Source organism: Vipera berus (genome assembly GCF_964194415.1).
Source record: "Vipera berus genome assembly, chromosome: 5".
NCBI classification, from domain to species: domain Eukaryota; kingdom Metazoa; phylum Chordata; class Lepidosauria; order Squamata; family Viperidae; genus Vipera; species Vipera berus.
This window is the reverse complement of record NC_138207.1, coordinates 59171021-59197329: the sequence shown is the minus strand read 5'-3', so window position 1 is coordinate 59197329 and position 26309 is coordinate 59171021. Positions and strand designations below refer to the sequence as shown.

The 26309-nt window shown below is 36.5% G+C and overlaps 1 protein-coding gene across 5 annotated transcripts; it reads left to right on the top strand.

Moving 5' to 3' along the window:
* On the top strand, positions 1 to 26027 carry TIAL1 (TIA1 cytotoxic granule associated RNA binding protein like 1). 5 transcript variants are annotated; one of them, XM_081329380.1, is made up of 12 exons: positions 1 to 242; positions 12275 to 12371; positions 14592 to 14690; positions 14908 to 14962; positions 15095 to 15182; positions 17020 to 17095; positions 17765 to 17873; positions 19179 to 19274; positions 19357 to 19441; positions 21364 to 21487; positions 21704 to 21843; positions 25788 to 26027. In XM_081329380.1, the coding sequence occupies exons 1-12, from the start codon at positions 211 to 213 to the stop codon at positions 25903 to 25905; spliced, it is 1119 nt and encodes a 372-aa protein (XP_081185506.1). In that variant the 5' UTR covers positions 1 to 210; the 3' UTR covers positions 25906 to 26027. The 5 variants fall into 5 exon arrangements, with proteins under 5 accessions (XP_081185506.1, XP_081185505.1, XP_081185507.1 ...); XM_081329379.1 differs by having other exon boundaries at positions 14541 to 14690; XM_081329381.1 differs by lacking the exons at positions 1 to 242; positions 12275 to 12371 and adding an exon at positions 13154 to 14010.
* Positions 26028 to 26309: the final 282 nt, after the last annotated feature.

The following is a 26309-nucleotide window of genomic DNA, read 5'->3' as shown; positions in this document are numbered from 1 at the left end:
CCATTTTGTAGACCCTTTGGTTCGACGCCCCCCCTCCCCACTCAGCGTTCTATTGAATCCTACCTTGGGGGCTGCCGAGGCCTAAGAAAAAGCGAGAGGCCTGAGGCGGCTCCTTTTTTTTTTAATAGTGTCTCGGAGTCTCCATACGCTTCTCTCCCGCCCTCTTCGGTGCAACATCCTGGCTCTGCCTGGGAGCAGCTTTCCCGTAGCATGATGGAAGACGACGGACAGCCCAAGACCCTGTGAGTGGGACGGGGATGGGTTGGCCGCTGGGTAGGTGGGTCAAGAAGCGATGACAGTAGAGAGGATCTGCAGGGTGGATTCTCTGAAGGAGCGTTTGGAGGGAAACGGGTCAAGAAAGCGGGGCCGGAGGGTATGGAGGGGAATTGCGACAAAAGAAGGAAATATACCTCACCTCAATTTATAGGAAAGACACAGGTACAGAGGATTTGGAGGGTTCCCCGTCTTCCACAAAATATCATAAGGGCGGGTGATAAATTGTGCAGGATGTAAACCCACAGTAGACTGGAGGGTGGATGTTCTTTGTAACGGTGGAGGTGTGTGAAAAGTTTGTGTTTTTTTTTAACAAAATGCGTAGGTCGGTAACTTTGTATTCACATTGCACCGGCAATTTGATAATGTTGGTGTGCCCGGAACCTAGAAAGCCTTTTCTGTGGTATTGTTACCATGAGGGCCATTGCCTTTTGCCAATTGGTAGGGCTTGGCATATGCTGTAGATTTGGCCTTCCCCTCCAGCAGTAGAAAAGTTTTGGAAAGTAATATTGACTCATCATGAGGGATCTCCATAAGGTAGGAGATACATTGCCAGAAGAAAATTGATGTATCTGTGAATAGGTACGTATTTAAAGACTTTAAAAAAGGTTGCCTAATTCATCCGTGGGATTCTGGGCAGCCTACAACAAAAACGTCATCATCATACAACCAGCACCTAGTATATAAGTACACGATCTAAAATGTGAAATATGACAACCAAGCACAGACCATAATAAACCTTAGAGGGGAGCTCCCACTCAAATGACCCCAAATACCTGAGAAAGAGCCAGGTCTTAAGAATTTTCCTAAAGACAAGGAGAGTGGGTGCCTGTCCTATACAGGTAGTCCTTAACGTATGACCACAATTGAGCCCAAAATTTATATTGCTAAGTGAGACATTTGTTAAATGAGTTTTGCCCCATTTTATGACCTTTCCTGCTATGATTGTTAAGTGAATCACTGCAGAGTTGAGTTAGTAACACAGTTTTTAAGTGAATCTGGCTTCCCCATTGAATTTGCTTATCAGAAGGTCACAAAAAGTGATCACGTGAGCCTGGGACAATGTAGCTGTCATAAGTCAGTTGACAAGTGTCTGAAATTTGATCACATGACCTTCAGGATCCTGCAATAGTCATAAGTGTGAAAAACAGTTACGTCACTTTTAAGTGCCGTTGTAACTTTGAATGGTCACTAATCAGGAGGACTGCCTGTATTGGGGGGGGAAATCATTCCAGAGGGCAGGGACAACCACAGAAAAGGCATGTTTTAGGTCCCATAAAATGACAGTTTAAAAGAAGCAACCTTCCCTGTTGGAGTATATGGGACAGGGAGATGGAGAAGGTAATCCCTCAAGTAATGTTAGTAAGGTGTAATATTTAATAATGACATATTAAGAAATTGCAAGGTTTGGAACTCAGAAAATTTGAACAATGTAACAAGTAAAAGGAATATAACTTAGAGGTAGATTGCAAAATAGACTACTTTGCAAGTGAAAATTGGAGGGTCTTAGTTGAAGGAGGATGTGCTCAACAAAAATATGTAAAAAGCATCCCAGAAATCAGAACAGTAAAACATGATAGTAGTGATGCTTTATCACAAGGGGAAAAAATCAAAATCCTAAGATGCCATTTTGTAAGGCTAATTGAAAATTTACAAAATAATGAAAGCTTGTGAAATTTATTGGCTTAGGTAGGAGGAACTAGAAAAAAGAGGGAAACATAATTGATTTTTAAGTCATTTTTGTTCTGGGTTACATGCTCAGAAGAAGTAGTGATGAGCCTCCAGACAAACAAAATCAGATGCAGAATAGCATTAGGTTAAGCTTGGGAAGAAATGTATATAAATTTGTAAATTTGCTGTTTAAGAAAGTGTAAAGGTAAAGGTTCCCCCGCACATGCGTGCTAGTCGTTTCCGACTCTAGGGGCCGGTGCTCATCTCCGTTTCAAAGCCGAAGAGCCAGCGCTTGTCCGAGGACATCTCCGTGGTCATGTGGCCGGCATGACTAGACGTAAAGTATAGTTTAGCTATTAAACTCAAATTGTTCCACATAGATTCCTAGCTGATGAAAGACAGAGAACCTAACTTGAGAATATCTATTATTAACAAAACTGATAAAATTTTATGTCAGTTACTAATTTGTAAATTTTAGTGGAGTAAAAAAAGTGAAAAATTGAACTTAAGAGGTCTTGAGAGTATATAAATCAGTTCACTACATTTCTACTTAGTGCATGGTAATATGTTTTAAATATTCTTAGAAAGTATAATAGTTATGAAGGATAAAAATGTTCTGTGCATGAATCATGTACACTGAACTGTAAATTTTTAATTTTTATTAAAGTTTACATTTGCAAAGATAAGATTAATACAAACTAAGAAAATTACAAAAGAAAAGTGCAGGAAAGAAAGAAATATATTAAAGAAAAAGACAATTATAATGAAATAACTTCCCCTTCATCATGACAAGAGCAAAAAATTTCAGTAACTTACCACCTTGGAGATTACAGTGCTACAAAAGATCTCTTCTTTCCATATCTGGTCTCTTATCTATTAACAAATTTTAAAGCCTTTTCATTCAGCCCTAATCAGTGGAAGTCCCATAAGGGTTACCAGAAACAACATAATTTAACCTTGATCGCATAAACTAGTTTCATATTTTTCCCTTGCTTTTAATAATCTTGATCGTTTATCCTTTTGAATAATGTCCCATAACTTGATTTTTTTTATTTTCTCTTTGTCTCTTCTCAGAAATTCCTTCAAAACTTTAACATGTCTCTTTTGTAAATCCAAAATAGGAAAGTTATCCAACTTGCTCTTCTGGTTTGTTTTTTGTATATTCCTTTTAATTATTGAGACATTAGCTGGTTTCATTTCTATAGCCAATGTAACATGCAACATAATGGTCCATTGTTTTGTTCTGTTATGATTCAAAATGCAGCCATTCCACATAGAAAAAGTGTTTTGCATATTCTGTTCTGTTTTAGCTGCTGTAAATGTTGTCTTATTTCTTAGATTTGGGATATTTTCAGTTGATCTAGTGTCAGAATCAGTATAGATATAGAAGGACTATTTTCCTATTGCTGCAAAGGGAAGAATATGGGGGAGGGATTTATAGCAAAGCAGTAGGCATTTAAGGAGTTAATGTCACAGGGAGCCATTTTGGATTTAGCTACCACTACAGCAGGGGTGTCAAACTGCTGGCCCACGGACCAGATGCGTCATGCCGAAACTGCCCCACCCCAGCTCTGGCAATGGGGGGAAAGTCACAATATGTCGCAACACGTCAAATGATGTGGCGAGTTTGACACCCCTGCACCAGAGAAAGGCTTACTGGAATCTTGAAAGCAAACTAGACTTCTCAGCTGATGCTTGATGCTTCTGCAGGTGGTGACTGCTGATAAGTAATTGGTTGTCTGTATCTGAGACAACCTCCACAGCTTATTCCAGTTTAGTTAGATTCACTAGTAAGTAGTCTGGTGATTTTAGTTAGAAATAGAAAGGCATCCCCTCAGTTCTCATTCCTTGCTTTTCAAAACAGACCTCTTTTGAATTAAAAGAACTTAATTAATATTCTAGAGCAGATTATATGGTAAATACCTTCCCCCCCCCCGTTACTGCTGCTTGGACATTGAATTGGTGCAACAATTTATCCCCATTAAAGTAATTTTCTGCTTCCCCAATAGATTTTCTCAATCTTTTACTTCAATCTCTATAACTTTTCAGAAATCCACCTATTGCCCAGAAATGGCCAATGTCTATAAGATATTAAGTAACTTGGGTTACATTCAGTGCATTCGTATGTTGGAGAAGTCATATGTAACAAGTCCATAGCTCAGTTCCTGAGAGCCTACATCTGGGCTTATTTAGTCTCTGTGCACTTGAATTCCAGTAGGATTCATCCATCAATCCTCCAATGGCTTCTCACCCATCCTCAACCCTACTCACTCAACTTATTTTATGCATGGCCAGGATTTTATTTTATGCATGTTCCGGGATTCAGTGTCTGACCCACCTGGGTCAAACTGACTGAAAAGTCTTCTGGACTCATCACACATATAGCATGGAGATGATAGCCAGCAAGACATATAGAAGAAAAAGACTACCTCATAATGCCATTACCTGAATGATAACTGTCTTTTTTGTAGGCAAGCTGGATTTTGTGTTGGTGTATTAATGTGTATGGCGTTAATAAATAAATTTAAATAAAAATAGATGGAAGGCCAGAGGTGAGTGCTTATGCATGTACTTGCACCATTTTGTTTAAGTTTGCACACAAGTGATGTAAGTACAAAAGTACACATTGCTTTGATTTGCTGTTTAAGGGTATGTATTCAATGCAGTGTATGTGCATTTGACTCCTAATGATGGTGTTATTCAGGATGTTTTAATATAGTAATGAATGTTTTCATCTTCAAAATCTTTCTGAAAGCTTCACAGTCAAGAACATGTAGAAAGTACACATACCTAAATAAATTCAACAAGTCATCTTCTTTTTTACCAACAATTTCTATGCTGATGGTATATTTTCATTGTTGGTTCTTTTATATTTTTTGACTGAATGCATTTAAAAAGCAAAGGCTATCTGCTAAGTTGGAAATGGAGTTTTTGCATTAGTGTTATCATTCATACTCATTGTGCTGCATTGCATTATCTTGTGCCCTTTTGGTTATGGAGACTTCAGAGTGCATTTCAGTTTGCAAAAATAATTAAGCCCTCTAGCTTTCTAAGCTTAGATATGTCAATATACTTCAGCCCATGCTGTTATAATGCAAGCCATAGTACATTTTGTTGTAAAGGTATTTTTGAATTTATTGGTTTTGACCTAGTTGCTTTAGGTTTGTTAGTACTTCAAGCATAAAAAGAAAAGTTGTTTTGCTGAGAAGAGTGTGTGACTTATGAGTAATCTTTTGTTCTGTTGAATATTGTAAATGTAATGTACTACAATGTAGTACAGACATATTTATGGAATGTTAATGCTATATGATGGATATTTTGTGTTTCCCAAAATGAAGCTACAAGGGGAAAAAAGATAAAGCTTATTTTAGTCGACTGAAAACTGTCCATGTTCCTTTCACACTTAGCTTTGATATAACAATAGTCATTTGGAAAGGGAAGTAAGTATATTTAAAATATTTTAAAAAAACTATCTTTAATGGATTGGAGTTAATTTAGTACTTTTATTCTAGGGTGTTCGTCTGGCCTGGATGAGTTAATTAGTTGAAAAGTTGAATGTTATGTGAGAGATCAAAAGCACAGAGCCATCCTCCTCATGCCCCTTTCAGTTAAAATATTGATATCCCTCTAGCTAATGCTGCTCCAGATTTCAAGGAAGGCTATGCCATATTTGGCCTAAAATGTAGATGCTCACTAGTTGATAGCAAAAATTAAAGTAAGCAGCTAAGGCCGAATAAATATTCATTAGAGCTGTTTGATTGTGGCAATGCATATGAACCACACATTTCAAATTCTCATGATAGCTGCTACATGGATGTGCATGTACATATATGCATATATAGCCAGAGAGCAATATAAAGAATAACTTCAAGAGCTTGGGAAAAGGTATGGCTGTTTCAGTAATTCATAACAGGCATTTCTTGCACACTCCTACACATTGCTAAGGAACTATATTATAGGATTTTCACAGTCCTAATATTGACCAATCCTGTGCTAATTTATGTCCATAAAAGTTAAAAAAAAACTACTTTTATTGTAGAATACATTTTTATAGACTACAGGTTCAAAATAATCTTTACAATTCAGCAAATTATTATTCAGCTTCTTAGTGAGTTAAGAATTGAATGTAGTATTTTCTCTTATTTTAATCTATGTCTTGACTTCAGGAATTTATTCAGGTTAGTTCTGGATATCTGTGTCCCATTTTCTCTTCCTTCCCAAAATGTACTAGCATGGTACATGTATGGTATCATGGAGTTTCAAGGTCTTTGGAGGTATTCTGAGTCAAAACAGAGTTTCCATACCCTTTAAATTGTGTTTGGTATTCATCAAACAGTCAGTGCAGTATTTTCTGGACAGAGAATTTGTAGTTCAATTAGATTTGAACCAATTTCATCTAGTTTACAACACTTGCTGTGTTTGAGACTTCAATATTAATTGCCAAGTTTCACCAATGACCAGCCTACTTTCCCATAGTTATTTCTAACACATTGCAGATGCAAAGAGGTTACAATTTGAACACTTGAATGTTTTGTTATATTTAAGGTAATCTTAATGAAAGCAGTGTATTACAAACTTGGTTTTAAGTAGGAGTTGATAGATTATTGTGACTATGTCCCTAATATCCCTTGAGAAGATGAGGAATCCTTCCTCTAATGCAGGGGTGTCAAACTTGCGGCCGGATGTGTCACTGGGAAACCACACCTACCCCACTGCCAGCATTGGCGAAAAAGTTCCGATACGTTGTGCGACGTCACGTGACATCGTGAGTTTGACATGTCTGCTCTAATGCATTTCCTCAGGAAGAGAAGCTTTCCTTTTAAATATTCCACCTCCTGTGATCCATATATTTACAGGATGCTCAGACACAAGAAAATGCAGATATTTCTCAAAGTACTATATATGCATATACATCAAGCTATTCCTTTTTAGAGTATTGTTATGCAAGCTGCAGACAAAGAGTGGTGCAGTACTGATCGAGAAAATTTAAAGACGGTAAAGAAAAGCAGGTCTAACTATAATTTAGGTCAAGGAAAGGATGTTTCTATAATGTCTGTTTAGATCAAACTTTATGAAGATTTCAGACATCTTTATCTCTGTTTTTAAACTTAGAGTTTTAATGCCACATTTCTCATCCTTCTGTCAAATCCTGTGGGTGTAGGAAGACCTGGGAATGGGCAGCACCAGCATCGCTGATGTACAGCAGTTTTGTCAAACTCAAATGGGAGCCCTAATGGCGCAATGGCTAGATGCAATATTGCAGACTAACTCTGCTTACAGTCTGGCGTTTGATACCGATGGGCTCGAGGTTGACTCAGCCTTCCATCCTTCTGAGGTTGGTAAAATAAGGACCCAGATTGTTGAGGGCAATATGTTAAACAGCTTAGAGAGTGCTGTAAAACACTATGAAGCAGTATATGAGTCTAAGTGCTATTGCTGTTGCTAAATAGAAATTGGGGTCATTAAACCATAAGATAAGATAACCTTTATTGTCATTTTTTAATTTTATTATTTTATTGTTATATAAGGGCTGCATTTTGACTTAGGAAGCCACATGTTTATATTTTTTATTAATTAACATATTAAAATCAGGGATTAGACATTACTACATAGAAAAGAAATATATTTTTACAAATTTGACTTTGTTTTCAGTGTTTGTGTATGGATGGAGAAAATCTATTATCAAAAATCTGTTATCTATTAATGGTACAGTTTGCGTATGTGTGTGTTTGTGTGTGCATGCGTATTTCCCAAGTCCGCTCTGAGCCTCTCCTGAGCTACTGCCAAATTATTGCACAAATCCTCATATTCTCACTTATTACCTCTGTGCAATGTTCCCTCTAATTTCCGACATACCATATGCAGGAAATAATTGTTTTCTGAGCTTTTCCCAAACAAAGTATTGCACATATTTGAAGAGCCGTGGTGGTGCAGTGATTTGAATGCAGTATTGCAGGCTATTTCTGCTGACTGCTGGTTGCCGGCAGTTTGGCAGTTCGATTCTCACCTGGTCAAGGTTGACTCAGCCTCCCATCCTTCCGAGGTCGGTAAAATGAGGACCCAGACTGTTGGGGGCAATAGGCTGACTCTGTAAACTGCTAAGAGAGGGCTGTAAAACACTGTGAAGCGATATATAAGTCTAAGTGCTATTGCTATCTCAATATGAGACTGAGTAAATTGTAGATATTTGTAACAGACATGTTAAAATATTTACGTATTTCTTAAAAGTATAAATTAGAAAGTTTAACAGGATGTCATATTTTCACTTGAAAGTTGTGTGCCTCTGTTGTTTTGGATTCCTGGCAGCTGCTCCCTGCACTTCTCTTGGCAGTCTTTTTCAGAAGTGATTTGGCAGTTCATTTCTTCCTAGGAATGAGACTGCCCCGACATCACCCAGCTGGCTTTGTACTAAAGGCAGGACTAGTACTATCTAGTTCTTGTCTGATACTTCAACCACTAATACCAAACTGGCTCTGTGCATATGAGGTTACAAATGATAACATAACCTTACTAGTCACTACTAACTGCAGTCAGTATTTTGTAACCATTTAAAATTTGTTCCTTCTTTCTTTCCCATTTGCAATTTGATATTATAATGAAATAAAAAATTAGGAAAAAAGAAAGGCATCAAGCACCCTTTCATTTTCCCCATTCTTTTCTTTTTATATTTAAGAGCTTATTTAAATTTTATATTACAGTATTGATTTTGAAATTGATATTAATTAAGAGCCTTGGTGGTACAGTAGTTAGAATGCAATATTGCAGGCTAATTCTGTTGACTTCAGCAATTTGATTCTCACCGGCTCAGGTTTGACTCACCGGCTCAGGTTTGACTCAGCCTTCCATCCTTCCAAGGTCGGTAAAATGAGGACCCAGATTGTTGGGAGCAATATGCTGACGCTGTAAACTGCTTAGAGAGGGCTGTAAAGCACTATAAGTCTAAGTGCTATTGTATTAGTATGAAATTAACAACAATCATGGACCTTGTGCAGCCTGAAACTCAACAGATATAATTTAAACCTTTTCTGGAGGAAGGAGGGAAATGAATTCAACTTGTTTCAGAGGAAAAAGGAAGTTTAAACCTGGTTTGGAGGAGGAGGGAAATTTTGAAGGGAGGAAAAGAAATTAATGCAACTCTTTCGTGCGCTGGTGGCCATGAGTCTGCCTGCTTGCTGTGGGGCAGGAAGGCAAATGCCCAAGCTTGCTGCTTGGGCTTAATTAATTAATTAATTAATTAATGAGGACCCAGATTGTTGGGGGCAATTAAGCTGACTTTGTAATAATGCCGCTTGGGGGTGTGTGAAAGCCCTAATAAGCAGGCATATACATAGAATGAAGGCTACTGCTAAGCTTGTAAGCCGCCCTGAGTCTTCGGAGAAGGGCGGGATATAAATGGAATTAAAATAAATAAAATAAATAAATAATTCAGGGGGTGTCAAACTCGCAACATCAAGTGACGCAACATATCACGACTTTTTTGCCATTTTTTGCCATGGGGTGGGTGCAGTTTTGCTATGATGCATCTGGCCCACGGTCTGGCACTTTGACACCCCTGGCTTAATTGCACCAGCAGGGTCACTTGGTGCTACTATAGTCTGGTGCTCCTATTCAGTTCACAACATGGCAGTGCTAACCAGACCTCACTGTTGCAGTTAAGGCAAGGTGATGAACTTTGGTAGGACTCCTCACAAATCATGAGCCCAGGGTTTTATGATAGTTGGTGTTTAAATGTATTATTTATTTTTACAATTTAATACCTATGTTTTCTTGTATTTTTATTTTATTTTATTTTATTCTGTTCAATAGTTCCCAATCTGGTTTCAGCCTCAGGAGTATTGTGGCTGCATGAGGTCCATAGAACCATATGCTTGACACCTCTGATATAGAGAATCCACGTGTCTGATTTTTCAGGACAGTGACAAGAATTCTAGCCTTTGTTGGACTTTTATTTCTTCAGCAATAGTCAAATTATTCTCCAGAATCTTAAGGCAGTATATCTAAGTAAAGTGATTAAACTGTGTGTGTGAAATTAAAGCTTAGTTACCTAGTGAATTTTGTCACTGACTGAAAATAAGTGCTATATTGCCGTGCTGGTCATCATATAAATTAATGTCTTAAATGTTAATTTGAAAGAAATAAGAAATTTCTATTTCGTTATATTTCTATTTCATTGCAGAATATTGTGTAATATTAAGAATATTTCTTCTATTCAAGAACATACAAAAGTTATAATGCTGTTTCTATTCAGAGGGTTGCTGTGGGTTTAGTGAGATCTCTAAATGTGTTTAGGGTTATAATCTTTATTACTGATTTTTTACATTTAAGGTCAAATAATTTGTGCATTTTTGAATAGAAATGAAAGATTGTTGCAGAAAAGTTGCAAAAGTATTAACTTAATGTTAAGAGTTTCAAATATTAAATAAAATTATTGGCTTATTCATTTATGATAATATATTTAAAAGTAGAAAGTACAGGGGTCCTTGATTTATTACCATTCGCTCCGTGACCATTGAAATTATGACAGTACTGAACCAAGGAACTTACGACTTTGCCCAAAGTCATAGCCAATGAAGCACGTCATGGTCACATGATAAAAAGTTTGGCAGCTCGCCCACACTTATACTAACTCATTCCACCTGCCTATCTCACCCCTTGATCTAGGCCTACCTGGGGCATTTGAGGCTTTCATGGGCTGCTGTGACTTTGCACTGCAATGCAGTAGCACCCCGATCTTGCACATGGCCTGCACCAGGCCTTCCGGGGCCTCCCCCACCCTGTAAAGCACCTTCATGTTCCTTACTTAGGATTCCATCTGTTTAATGACAACAACCAGGACTGTTGGGATTGCAGTTATTGAGTGACGTGGTCATGAGACATCTCATTTAACATCTGCTTTGTTCAATGATTGATACTCTAGTTCCAATTGTGGTTGTATATTGAGGCTTACTTGTAGTTTTAAGATTTTTCATCTTTATTTTCCTAACTGTTTTTTAGAATATCTTTTGTATCTTTCAGATAGTTATGTTTTGAGGGATCGTGGGTTATTACCAGTGAAAACAAAGTATACAGTAGTGTTTTTACTTATTGTGTTGAACTGAGCTTTCAGAGATCCTTTTTTTTCCCTATGCAACCCTGAAGTACACATTGATTAGAATTCCGTATCATGATGCTGCTACAGGTCAGCATTATATTCTGTCAGGTTCAGTGTGCCCAGCTCCCAACCACTGTTTGAAGCATTACAAATAAATTCTGGTACTATGTAAGAATATATTCTTGCTTTGACTTCTTTTGTATTTGCATATGAACAGGATATAATATAAGTAAGCAAAAGATTTATGTATATTGTGAAAATATATGTACAATTTGGGGTTTCCCCCCCCCTCGAAAGTTTCCTTCACAACCAGAAAAATACTGCTTCTAAATTTTCCCAAGTATTTTTTAGTTCTGAATATAATGTTTGCCAGAATTCTTTCAAAATGACACAACTGTACATATAGCCTACTTTTTAATTTTAAAGGGTAATGGTTTGTATTCTTCGAAGATTTCTTCTAAAAATATATAAAATGCACACTTTGTTTTTGCTTCTAGGTGCCTGCCTTGCTTTTTTCAACTTGTAAAGATCTATCTGTTGAAAGGCAATTTGTCGTACATTATATTGGTAGCATTAATCTGCCTAAAAATAGCAAATAAATAATTGTTCCTGTACCTAAGTTATCAGAATATTGAGAGAAAGATCATGTTTAATGGTGGATCTGGGAAGTATTTCCAAAAAGGATGGGGGACAGAATTTAATAATTCTCTGTGTCATTAAGATTTGACAAATGGGGGAAACTTTTATATAAGAGTCAGTATTATATAGTGCTTGAGGTATCAGGCTAGAAAGTAGAAGACCAAGAATTCTTGACCTTCCTTAGGCACATAGCCACCTGGGTCACCTTGGGGCAGTCACTCTCTGTGAGTCCTGGAAGTGGGTAATGGCAAACCACTTCTGAAATCTTCCCAAGGAAATTGCAAGGACTTGTCCAGGCAGTTGCACACACCCACACAAAAGATAGCTTTATGGAGACTTTGGGACTTTATCCAAGACACGGAGGTATACATTGTGCATTCTAGTTTTATACCTTAATTAGTTAACTGCATGCGATTTTTCAGTGGCAATGTTTTGTAATTATAATGAAGAACTTCAGAATTAAAGTGTTTTTGATTAACAGAGTGTAATGTATTTGTAAGTATTATGGCGTGTTTATAAAATTAATTTTAATATCTGCAGAATATCTTGGCAAGACATAAATTAATGGCATTAATATTATCTTTTCTTTTCTATATCTAGCTATGTAGGAAATCTTTCCAGAGATGTGACCGAAGTCCTTATACTTCAATTATTCAGCCAAATTGGACCTTGCAAAAGCTGTAAAATGATAACAGAGGTAATATGTTCTCACAATCTAATTTATATGAAATATCTTAAAATTTCACATAAAAGCAGTTATTAATTCTGCTTTTTAAAAAAACATCAAGATTGCAACACAAAATAAGAACAGTTTAATTTAGGAGGACATTTAATTTAGCCAGCATTGACTAGGATTGTACCTTAGTTAATTGATTTAACTGACAAATTTTGATTAACTAGAAAAAGGTTTCTAGTATATAATATATGCTTATTGATTCTTCTTGGCACCAGAAAGATTTCTTCTGTCTCTTGTAAAATATATGCTTAGTTTAACTACAACTATACTCTTTCAAATGAAGGCGGGAAGGAATACTCTCTACAAGATAATTCAGGCTGTATACGTTATTTAGAGATTATCTCAATGGTAGCTTTTTCCTACTTTGTGACAGAAAAAAGATAAAGAATCTAAGAAATTTCTTATTAGGGACTACTATGAATATTAGTCATTACATAGAAAAACAGTTGGGCTGCAGCTATGGTTTTTATTTGAATAATTTATACTTTGTTAATAGTTTCATATGAACATCACAATAAAAACATGTTTTACTAGTATCTAGCCTTGCTTTTCTGCAGTCCCTTGCATGACCAAATGTTTCTTTTTAGAGAGGATAAAATTTTTTATTAAAAAGAAAATTTTATTTTAATGTTACCAAAAGACTAGAATATGGATTTTGAAGTCCTATGTATATATAACTACATAAATGATAGAAATTAGTATTTTCAATACGAGAGATTTACAATCTGCCTTTTTTCTTTCCTTTTTTATTAAATTGAGATTTTGTGGGAATATATAGCCATTTGAAATTAGGTTCTTTTTAAGTGCTAAGAAACTAGGAGTATAAAACCTAGAACCTGCAAAATATTTCTCCTTTTTTATTTTAATAGCTCCAGGGAAGAGATTTATTCAAGTACTGGAACTTTTTTAATCCTGAAGGTCTACTTGTAAATGTGTTGAAATTACAACAGACACAGTCCAATAATAGTACTTGCAATTTTGAAAATAATCATCTTGATCAACTTTTACTAGTCTATAGCCATTGGCTGGTTCTCATACCAACTGAAATCATAAAGTTCATTTTTTGCCAAGTGTGATGTCTTTAACTTTTACCACAGTTTTCTCAATATTGATAACAATCTGTCTTGGGTACACGGTAAATCAAAGGAAATATATTTTTTAACTTAATTCCAAATTCATATTCTGATTTTTTTTATTGCAGTTTCAAGGGGATTCTTATATATTATCAATAAAACAGAATGGCACAATAGATAGTTCATTAGAAATTTAGACCAAAATACTTTTGTTGGTACATGTATAGTGTTTCCCAGATTAGTGAACATGGTTATATGTAATACTTATGTGGAGGTTGGGTATACAGATCATAACATTGAGTTTTGTATGTTTTAAATATTAAAAGTTTTAGTCCTTTTATTTCTTTCTTAGCAACCACCAGTAGGTAACTGGTAATATTTATTTTGCATTTTATTATTTATTTATTATTAATTTTAAATGATTTACTGCATTTTGCTGTAATTTTCTAACCCACATTCTTGCTTTTAATGCCTTGTGAAATCTGAAACGATCACACACATCCTCCCAAATCTGGGCTTTGAAATTGGTAAGTACTTGGAGCTGAACATGTTTGCAAAGGAAATAGCTCCAGTTATCACCAAGCTCCTTTTTCCTTCAAACCTTACTTAATTCTATTTGTAAAATTTACAGGAACGAATGAACCATTTCAGAAGCATACATGTGTGTAACCTAACATAGTAAATGTAATCTTATCCCAAGTGTCCTTTGGATCCCGTTCGATAGAAGCTGGCAGCATTAGTTTTGACAAGTTCAGAGGCTAATTTTGTTGATAATTCCAGTTAGGACGTCCAGCTGCAATTAAACTTCTGGATTCTGAGTGTGTCATCCATCATGTCATCTAAACAGTGTGATGAATTTTCAAGAAAGGCTGTTCTGAATTGAACCTGCACTTTTAATACTTGAAGGCCTCTAGATGTAGTTTTATGGATGCTATAATAATTTGAGATATTGTTTTGACAGAATAGACAACAATTCTTACAGCTACTTTGTAAGCACTTATAATAATATTTTTTTCCTAGCTTTAAAGTAATATATTTTCCTGGATTTTCTTCTCAGCAACCCGATAGCAGAAGGGTCAACTCTTCTGTTGGATTTTCTGTTTTGCAGCATACAAGCAATGACCCTTATTGCTTTGTGGAATTTTATGAACACAGGGATGCAGCTGCTGCATTAGCTGCTATGAATGGGAGAAAAATTTTGGGAAAGGTACGTTGCAAAAGAAAAAAGAATGACATGTAGCAAATTAAGCAAATAGGTTATTTATGATTCATGGCAAGGATTTTTGTCCCGGTTTTTAATTAGAAATACCTTGAAACAATGTTTCTGTAAAGAGAAACACTCACTTTGTTGGAATTGAGCCTGTGCAGCCTCTTCATTGACATAAAAATTAGGCCAGTAATGATATTTTTTTCATTATTTTTAGGAAGTAAAAGTTAACTGGGCAACAACACCAAGTAGCCAAAAAAAAGATACGTCAAGTAAGTAATATGTTCTGAAGCAACACAAGTAAGTCATGTATTCAGTTGAATTGCATTCATTGCTTTACTTTGGCAGTATAAGAAAGCTGAACTTTTTGGATATAGCAATGCATTTGTATTTTTTTCCTCCAGATCATTTTCATGTATTTGTGGGAGATTTAAGTCCAGAAATAACAACAGAAGATATTAAGTCAGCATTTGCTCCTTTTGGTAAAATATCGTAAGTACCGTACTTTTACCTTAAATCATTAATACAAACAGAATCAAAAAGCAAGATTGTTCTTCTCTTAAGTCACTATCATGTATTAGCATAGAATTGTTTACATAATGGCATATGAATGGTGTAGAATTATCTTTTACTTTTATTGCATTATATTATTCCACCCAAGTATGAATAAGGTTTCTGCATCAGTTCTGTTAAAAGCTATGTGCTTTTCATACTTGCAAATCCATATGCATTTTTATGGGTTGGGATGTGTTGTGGGCAAATGAAAGCAAACCTGTTGATTCTTGTGGCTTATAGAGCATTGTCTGATAGAAGCTGGAAGTGTCTGATAATTATATACAATAGGTAGTATTGGACTGTGTGTAGGTTAACATAGCCAGTTGTAAAACTTCATTGATTGCATTTTTGAAATGTAGCAGTACATTTAGGATTTTTAAATTTGAAATTAAAATTCGTATCTTTTGATAAACTTTTAAGTAAAGAAGTCTTGTTTTAAAGATACATTAATTATGTCAATCAAGGGTATCTTTCTCTGTTGACGATAGAACATTGGGATTAAATTTCCAAATATCTATAGCTTTGCAAATGAACATTTTAAACTTTGCACGTGTTCCTTCAGGTGCTATAGTATGTGTGTTTCTTTTGTTATTTAATCTAGTTTCTTGAAAAACTTTCTCCTATTGTTTTCTTTGTCTTTTTAACGACATCAGAACAAACCCTGAACATCTTGTGTTACTTTACAGGAATATATTTCTGCTATAAAGCATATTTTCTCTATGTTTTCTCATATTTTCAAATGCAACAAAGTCTTATTTTGTCTGTTTGATTTACTTTGCTTTTTATCTCAATGTGGTAAGTACTGGTATTGTTTGCAAGCCAATATTAAAAGATTTAATACAGGTTGCTATTTCTCAATCGTGATTTATACCTGAGACCTGCAGTTTTTCTAAAGTCCAAGTCACAATTAAAAGTAATAGCATTCTGATTATTTTGCAGAATTGCTCATAAGAATGGACAGGATCTTGAAGCTAACTGCAAGGAACTGTGCACACTGGAACTCAGTTGTAGATTTTTTTCTCATTTCTATTTATTCTTATTATACATTATTTATATATACATATCTTAGTATTTACATTTTAACATTCTATATTCAGTGCAGTTCTATATTTCCAATCATTTTAACTTACTCACTAAAAATTATGTGTAAAATTTGTTGTCTTCATATTGGTGAACTTAGCATTGTTGTTAGTTATATTCTCCTTTCTTAAATTTCTGAAAATGTCAATTTTTCAAAATTTACAGCTGCCCAAACTCCAAAATGATGGTAGAGAATTGACCAAGAAAAATAAAGAAATCTGTTAACAGGCCATGTATGCCTTTTAATTCCTATTTTTTTCCTCTTTTTCAATTTTTTAATATTTCATATTTTATATCACTAGGCAGAGGGCATTTATTTAGAAAATGCATGGTAAACCTAGTTAGAAATGTTACAGTAATTTATAGTTCAGCAAACCTTAGAAGACCCTAGTCAGTAGATAATTAGAAAAGGAAATTCTGTTCCTTTTAAAATTTCAAATTTGAACGATTTGTAGAAAGTGCAGGATATATGGATAGGTTGCATGTTTATTACATGTTATTTTTTTATTTTTGTCCTACTGCTTTTTTCTAACAGGTAAAGAAGTATTAGGCAGAATTAGGAATGGTTATGGTTAGGGATTAGTGAGTTTATAATAGGGAAAACTATGCTCACAATACAGTGTGTGTGGTTCCTTTTAGTTTTTATTTTGAATATCTATAATATTTCCTCATATAACTGTGCTTCTCTTCCCAGGGATGCACGGGTAGTTAAAGATATGACAACAGGAAAATCAAAAGGATATGGTTTTGTATCATTTTATAATAAATTGGTGAGTACGCTGAATAATATAAATAATTGCTTCATATTTTGTGAGCCTAATTTATGTAGGATGCAATACAAGCAGGCAGACATTTCTAGTATACTAATGCATAGCCCATTTTTATAACCCGCTGGTTATGTGAAAGGCAGAAAATTTTATAGCTTAATTATGTGGTTGAGTAATGTTATATTGATCCTTTAGACAAGAGACAAAAACATATGCCAGTTTTTAATGTTACTAGTAACGGAGTGCAGATATATTTTGCAGGGCAGTTACTTCTTATGGAAATAAGGAGAACTGTATTGGGATATACATGGTACTTTGTTAGTCTCTACCTAAAAGTGTCTTAAATGTATTGAGTTCTCCAAATGTGAGGTGGAATATTTGTGGCCTTCCAGATGTTGCTGAACTAGAATTCTCAGAAGCCCAACTAATATGGCCAATAGTGAAAACTATTGGAGACTCAAATTCAGCAGCATCTGGAAGCCACAGATCCTATCTTCTTCATTCAGTGTAAGTATTAATTCCCTTACATTAATTTTCCAGAAAAGCTACTAGTACCTAAATTGGTTATATTTTCTGAGCAAAACACAAAGCAACAAAAATAGAATGTATATTTTAATTCTCTTATTTCTAATTTATGACTCATTATTGTCCATGTGTTTTTTTAAAAATTAGGATGCAGAAAATGCAATTGTGCACATGGGAGGCCAGTGGTTAGGAGGTCGTCAGATCAGAACTAACTGGGCAACACGAAAGCCACCTGCTCCTAAAAGTACACAAGAAAGTAAGTGAATTTGGGCAAAAATGAAATTCCATTTTTAATTATATTAACAGAATGATTTCTAATAGATTACGTCTGTCTATATAAATTTTTGACAGCAATATTGAATATGGATATTTAATATTTTGCATCTTTTCTTGATATTACAAATGTATGTACAGTTCCATAGTTTTTGTAATGTTTGCTTTTGTGCATATAATTTTTCAGTGTTTGTTTATATGCTGTTCCATCTCATTTTTGTGAGTTTGGGCAGGTAGCCAGAAATTGAAACTAGGAAACAATTTAAAAAATTGCGACCATATTTACCATATGTTGACGGATGCCCTCATCCAGCAGCTTCATGTATATGGCAGATAGGATCAAGAGGTCTCATGCAAAGTAGAAGTATTGCTTGATCTCTGCCCCTCTCCCACTCATACGCACACTGATTAGAACCAGTTCAGAAGAAAGGGAACCACTATAATTTCATGCCTTCTACTCTCAATCCTGGGGCTGTTCAGAAATGTATTAAAAGGTGCTGAGAGATCAAGGAAGGCCAGAATGTATCTACAGCCAGTATTACCAACAGGTGTGATCAGTACTATCTCACTGCTATAACCAGATCTGAATGCCAGCTGAAAAAGTCCAAATAATCCATTTCTTCCAGAGCTCTCTGAACTGCAAGCTTGTCATCTTTTCAGTGACCTTCTCTAAAGAAGGAAAGATGGAGGCTGGATAAAAATATTGTCCAGTTCCTTTGGGTCTAGTATCTTCTTGAGAGATTGGGCAACTTCTTTCATAATAGGTGTAAACCACTCTGGCATCAACTACTGCTGGGACTTAACTGCCTCACTTTCTGGAGACTGACCAAGCAGATGAGCTATGAATGAAAAATACCGATGGCCCAGCTTACAGCTTTGAGGACTCAGACCATTTCATCAGAATTAAGAGATTCAAACTACTCTCAAATAACTAGGCAAGACTATCCTCAAGCAGCTGTAAGATCTGTATACCTAGAGGCCAAGCAAAACCAAGCAACCAACCAATCTGGCAGGTGCCTAGAATAGTTTTCATAGTGATCCTGCAAATATTCCCTTTGTTCTTCCTTAACAAAGGGGAAGTGGCTCACCTTAAATACAGCTGTCAGTCAGTCCTTCCATCTACATGACAAGGGCACTTCCCTGCCCAGTATTTTGCCATCCTCATTGCCAGGAGATAATTTAAAAAGTGTTGAGTTTAGGGTCTTTCCTGTTTACAAATATAGTAGGCTGTGATATTGTGACGTATGTTCATTAAATGCAAATAACAGAAAAAAGTTGTATCTTGCAGACAACACAAAACAACTGAGATTTGAGGATGTAGTAAATCAGTCAAGCCCCAAAAACTGTACTGTCTATTGTGGAGGAATTGCCTCTGGACTAACAGGTGGGAGTCACATTCATCTTTGCAAAGTTTTTAGTGAACTACTGAATACTCACATGACTAACACAAATGTTAATGTTTTTAGATCAGTTGATGAGACAGACATTCTCCCCTTTTGGGCAAATTGTGGAAACCAGAGCTTTTCCAGTTAAAGGCTATTCTTTTGTGAGGTAGGAGAATTATCATTATGTGCTCTGAACTTAACATAGTACCATGTTGGCAACAAGCAAACATCTGACTATATTTTAGCTATCACTTTTGATCATAATTGTACCTCTATAATGTAGTCCCCGATTTGTGACCATAATTGAGACCAGAATGTTGCTTCCTGAGTGAAGCAGACATTAAGCAAGATGTCATGTGACCATTCAACTACCGCAATCCCAGGTCCTCTGGTTGCAGTGGTTAAGTAACCTCATGGGTTGTTAAGCAGACATAATCCAAGGAAAGGAGCACGAGTTTATTAGAGGGATAGGAAAGGTTTCACACAATTTGGAGAATGACATTTCTAAATTACCATGAGTATGGAGCCTGCTTGGACAGTGGCACGAGGGGACCTCAGTAGGAAAGCCAAACCTTCAGTACTGAAGAAAAACTTAATGGGTAAATGGGATCCTTGCATGCACCGGTGGAGTAGGAAGCAGGCTGAAGCCTCCTGGGCCTGGTGAGCAAAGGCCGAGACTCCTGGGTGTGGTTAGGCAAGGACCAGTTGTCCTATAGGCCATGGCAGTTTGATATGGAGGGAGATACAGGCAGACAAGGGCATTTGCAGCACCCCTGTGGTCATAAATGTGCACGGACTGCCGAGCACCTTAATTTTCAGCATGTGACCCTAAGGGCATTGCAACAGCCATAGCTTTGGGCAGGGGTCGGCAACCTTAAACACTCAAAGAGCCACTTGGACCCATTTCCCAGAGGAAAAAACACTGGGAGCTGCAAAACCTGAAGAGTTTAATATAAAAGAAATAGAGGCTGCTGTGCATGAGGTTTTTTTTCTCTCTCTCTCCCTTCTGCCCTCCCTCCTCCTCCTCTCCCTCTCCCTCTCTCCAATCTTCTGTTCACCTGGCAAGCTGACTTCACGCTGTTCTCGGACAAGCTGACACACATTCTTATTGGGCTGGCTCTCCTGCCCTGCTTTCTGCTGCTTCCTGTGGAGACGCAGCAAAGGCAGGAGCCCCACTGAAAAAGCTTGTCAGCTTCTCAGAGAACAGTGTGAGGCTACTCTCTTTTTTACACACACACACACACACACACACACACACACACACACGGAGAGAGAGAGAGAGAGAGACGCACAAGTGCCTCTCTCTGTCTCTCTCTCTGCAAATGGCGGAGGATGACTGGGAGCTGCAGGAGAAGGCTGAAAGAGTCGCAGGTGGCTCCAGAGCCGCAGGTTGCCAACGTGTGGCTTTGGGCATATGTTGCAAATCCTTTTGTTCAGGACTGATGTAATTTTGAACAATCACTGAACAAATGATGTAAGTCAAGAACTACCTGTAACATCAATAATTATGTCAGATTTCTTGGTGTTGCGGGTGTGTGTGCGTGTTGGTGCTCCAGTAAGTTTGCATCTTTGTAGGATATAAGCTTAAGGCCAGGAAGTGTCCCATTTTGTTCATCTGTAAACCATATTTTTGTAAAAAAATTTAGAAAAGGAAATACAGAAAATACCCAATATCATGTATGTTAAAAAGAAATGGAGCCTTAAAATTATGGAATTATATTAAAAAGTTATCAAAGTAAATGGCATACCTAATTATTTTTTTAAGAATTTAAATACATTGGTTCCTTAAAGACTGAACTTAATCTCACTGGATGATTACCTGTAGATAACTATGCACATTGACGCAATTAACTCCTTCACTGTTGAAATATACTTGGTATATTCTTTAAGAAAAGACTTGTTGCTGTTAAGTTCCATAATGGTACATATATCAGGTTTAGTGATAAACAATTGGCTGACTGCCTTTTACTATACTGTATCTTCTGATAAAGTAAACTATTGATAAATGAATTATTGTTAAACCAGTCCTACAAGGTTAGAGCAGGATAATATAGTAACATTTTATTTCATGCCATTTTTTGGCCTCAGGTTTTCAACTCATGAAAGTGCAGCACATGCAATTGTTTCGGTCAATGGAACAACAATTGAAGGGCATGTTGTTAAATGCTATTGGGGCAAAGAAACACCGGATACAACAAAAGACTTCCAGCAGGTAATTGGTAGGCTACCATTAAAGTGTTGTATTTTCTATATACCCTCTGTGTCCAAAATCAGTGAAATAGGTGCATGGAATCTTATGCACTAAAATCCTACATGGAATTTAACTTTAGACGTAGAACGTTACTTTTCGCTTTTTCTCCATTTTTCTCATAAACACATTAATTTTCTATTTTTTTTGTTTATCTAAAATAATTGTTTAAATCCATAGGTGGAGTACAGTCAATGGGGACAGTGGAGTCAGGTTTATGGGAATCCACAGCAATATGGGCAATATGTGACAAATGGATGGCAAGTGCCATCTTATGGAATGTATGGTCAAGCATGGAATCAACAAGGCTTTGGCATTGAGTAAGTACTTCTGTTCAGAAATTGATACTTGCATATGTAATTTTCCTCGGATATGAACTCTGATATTTGCTTGTGCATCATTAAGACAAATGTTTTTGTTTCTAAAGTAGTGGTTTGTTATTTTTGTTTTTAAAGTAATAGAAAAAGCAAAGGGAACAATTGTTCTGTACCAGCCTGCTACCGGCCCTGCAGAAAAGGCAGGGACAACCTCTTTACAAACGGCAAGAGGCTGGAATGACGCCTGCCAAATTTATAGCTACAAAAACAAACAAGACACGAACCAAGAAACAGGAGCTTTAAGAAACACGAACTATCCAAGCGGTTGCCTTCAGCAAACCAGCACCTCCCCACACATTCCCCTTATATAGAGTTCAGGGCGTGGCTTCTCTCTGCCTCCTTCCGAGAAGCCCCATTGCCTTCCTCTGTTTACTCCTAATTGACTGCCTCCTGCGTCGGGCGTCCTTGAACAGGGCCAGCTGTGGGTCATCTTCATCCACGCTGTCAGACTCACACAGCTGGGTCTCCGTGGTGACCAAGTGGGAGGGGCCTGGCTGAGGGCTCTCATCAGCAAGATCTTCAACCCCCTCAGCAAGGTCTTCAACACCTCCCTCCTCCTCCTCTGAGTCGTCCGACCCAACTGCCGAACCCACAGGCTGACCCTGAATCACAACAACAATAATATACATTACAAAAGTACATAAGTGCTTAAAAATAAGTGAAAAATACAACAAATAGAATATGTTGTGAGAACAATACAGGGAGTGCAGAATTATTAGGCAAGTTGTATTTTTGAGGATTAATTTTATTATTGAACAACAACCATGTTCTCAATGAACCCAAAAAACTCATTAATATCAAAGCTGAATATTTTTGGAAGTAGTTTTTAGTTTGTTTTTAGTTATAGCTATTTTAGGGGGATATCTGTGTGTGCAGGTGACTATTACTGTGCATAATTATTAGGCAACTTAACAAAAAACAAATATATACCCATTTCAATTATTTATTTTTACCAGTGAAACCAATATAACATCTCAACATTCACAAATATACATTTCTGACATTCAAAAACATAACAAAAACAAATCAGTGACCAATATAGCCACCTTTCTTTGCAAGGACACTCAAAAGCCTGCCATCCATGGATTCTGTCAGTGTTTTGATCTGTTCACCATCAACATTGCGTGCAGCAGCAACCACAGCCTCCCAGACACTGTTCAGAGAGGTGTACTGTTTTCCCTCCTTGTAAATCTCACATTTGATGATGGACCACAGGTTCTCAATGGGGTTCAGATCAGGTGAACAAGGAGGCCATGTCATTAGATTTCCTTCTTTTATACCCTTTCTTGCCAGCCACGCTGTGGAGTACTTGGACGCGTGTGATGGAGCATTGTCCTGCATGAAAATCATGTTTTTCTTGAAGGATGCAGACTTCTTCCTGTACCACTGCTTGAAGAAGGTGTCTTCCAGAAACTGGCAGTAGGACTGGGAGTTGAGCTTGACTCCATCCTCAACCCGAAAAGGCCCCACAAGCTCATCTTTGATGATACCAGCCCAAACCAGTACTCCACCTCCACCTTGCTGGCGTCTGAGTCGGACTGGAGCTCTCTGCCCTTTACCAATCCAGCCACGGGCCCATCCATCTGGCCCATCAAGACTCACTCTCATTTCATCAGTCCATAAAACCTTAGAAAAATCAGTCTTGAGATATTTCTTGGCCCAGTCTTGACGTTTCAGCTTGTGTGTCTTGTTCAGTGGTGGTCGTCTTTCAGCCTTTCTTACCTTGGCCATGTCTCTGAGTATTGCACACCTTGTGCTTTTGGGCACTCCAGTGATGTTGCAGCTCTGAAATATGGCCAAACTGGTGGCAAGTGGCATCTTGGCAGCTGCACGCTTGACTTTTCTCAGTTCATGGGCAGTTATTTTGCGCCTTGGTTTCTCCACACGCTTCTTGCGACCCTGTTGACTATTTTGAATGAAACGCTTGATTGTTCGATGATCACGCTTCAGAAGCTTTGCAATTTTAAGAGTGCTGCATCCCTCTGCAAGATATCTCACTATTTTTGACTTTTCTGAGCCTGTCAAGTCCTTCTTTTGACCCATTTTGCCAAAGGAAAGGAAGTTGCCTAATAATTATGCACACCTGATACAGGGTGTTGATGTCATTAGACCACACCCCTTCTCATTACAGAGATGCACATCACCTAATATGCTTAATTGGTAGTAGGCTTTCGAGCCTATACAGCTTGGAGTAAGACAACATGCATAAAGAGGATGATGTGGTCAAAATACTCATTTGCCTAATAATTCTGCACTCCCTGTAAAGTTGCAATTCTATATAATTATCTAATATATTCATAGAGAGAGAGATGAACCTTATGTTTTTTTAAGGTAGTATACTTTGTATAAATCAGTTCCATATTTCTTTATAAATGTGTATATATTCATACAAAGTCTACATCTATAGGCAGTCTACTCACAGATAGCAAGTGTAATCAGACCTTCAATCTACTGAGTACATGGAGCGATACATTTATCTTTCCAAGATGCAATATCAGTCTTAACTATAAAAAGGGACACAGAGAATCCATTTATCCAGTTATCAAATTTCATGTACTAAATATGTAAGTCTAGAAAATATCCCCTGAAATTTTTAGCTTTTGTTACACAGTCACATTTATTTAGTCCATTACTTCCTCCCAAACTTTAATAATTAAAAAACTGTAAAAATGTCTAAATTTTACATTATAAAAATTTAAAGAAGTATTGCTCTTATTAAACTCCAACAAAATACAGTTCTATACAAATGCAATAGATAAATTCAAAATATTACTTACCGTTATATAAATTGTAGGTTAAGGTCCACTGCCACTCTAGATAAAGAAGTTAAGACAATAGTTTTCTAGGCCAGGCATGTCAAACTGCCGGCCTGCAGGCCGGATGCGTCATGCCAAAACCGCACCCACCCCATTGCTGGCAATGGGGGAAAAGTCCCGATATGTCGTGCGACGTCACATGACATCGCAAGTTTGACATGCCTGGTCTAGGCAATATAGGAACCCCTAATTCTTTATTCTCATCTCTTATTATTTTCATGTCAGATTGATTTATTGATAACAAATATAAACTAATGTATAAACTAATGATAGGTTTTTAGTTTTAAAAGATTTAATCAGTTCTAGTATTTTGTGTGTCTGAGAAGTTGAAAGTGCTGCTGGTCCCTACAGTGCTGTTAACGTAGCTATAATATTTTACATCTGATAGATATTTGTCTCTTAGCTCAGTATATATTAAAATTCATCTGTATCGTGTTTCTAAAGTAAAGTATTAATTTTCATCTAAGTATGAATTTCTGGAGGGAGACTGATTAATTATAATGCTATATGAGTGAGCAGTAGTGAACCATAGATTTGCAAAATCAAAATTATATGCAGCCATAATCTAAGCAAAATAGGTTGCACTAAATTAATATGTACATTTTTTTCAATAAGTTCAGTGAGTTCTGTTCTATTCAGTTAAATTCAAGATGTAAATGCAAATCAGGACCACTTAAGGTATCTGATTGCTAAAGCTAAATTTGGCTATTAATAATTTGAATTTTCATAACTAAATTTGTAATAATGAAGTAAACACTTTGAGTTGCAATTTATCCCACTTTAGCTTGAGCTGAATCCAAATCTATATGTTATCCAGTACACCACTCTACCTTTCAGTCGCTATTCTCTATAAATTGTTTACCAAATACAACAGAAAAAATTCTGCTAATTACTGTAGTTTGTTTTGCGAGGTAGTTCTGGGGAATGCTGTACATATTCATTAATACAAGTAATATTTCTTGTCATGTTTAAAAGATTACAAGGGGTTAATTTTCATCATCTGGCAATGAGATTATTGTAGTTAAAATTGAAACAGACAAGAATAATTACAATTTTCTTTTCTTAAACTAGTCAACCACCACCTGCAACCTGGATGAGTGGATTTGCTGCTCAGCCTGCCCAGGGACAAGCTGCTCCGGTAATACCTAATCAGGCTGGCTATGGTATGGCAAGTTACCAAACACAGTGAACTCTGCTTAGAAGTGTGATTTCAAGACAGGATTTCATTTTCCAGTGATTTTTCTGAAGCTTGAAATACAGACACTGGGGAGATGAGGGAAAGGAAGCAAAAGGGGAGGGGGGCAAGACAGAGAAAGAAAGAAAAAATATTTATTTTGAAGAATGAAAATGTTTGGACCTTTAACACAGCAATTGCTTTGATGAAGGACACAAATATCTTCAATTTATGCCTTTTTAAGTTTTGTTCATTATGGGTATGAACAGGTTTTCTTTATGTACAAAATTTAAAATAAAGTCATTGAAAACAATTCTGACTGCACAATTTGGTATGTTGGGAAGAAATGCTTAACATTGTGGTTCCATTTTCTTTTGTCTTCAGCATTTAATATCATAGCTTTTGGGGAAAAAACATTA

What these genes read in the sequence shown, in the direction of transcription:
- TIAL1 (XM_081329379.1), top strand. Translation starts at nt 211, where the DNA reads ATGATGGAAGACGACGGACAGCCCAAGACCCT. An exon ending in GGAGAAAAATTTTGGGAAAG is followed by an intron (nt 14,691 to 14,907) that starts GTACGTTGCAAA and finishes CATTATTTTTAG; the next exon opens with GAAGTAAAAGTTAACTGGGC. An exon ending in CAACAAAAGACTTCCAGCAG is followed by an intron (nt 21,488 to 21,703) that starts GTAATTGGTAGG and finishes TTAAATCCATAG; the next exon opens with GTGGAGTACAGTCAATGGGG.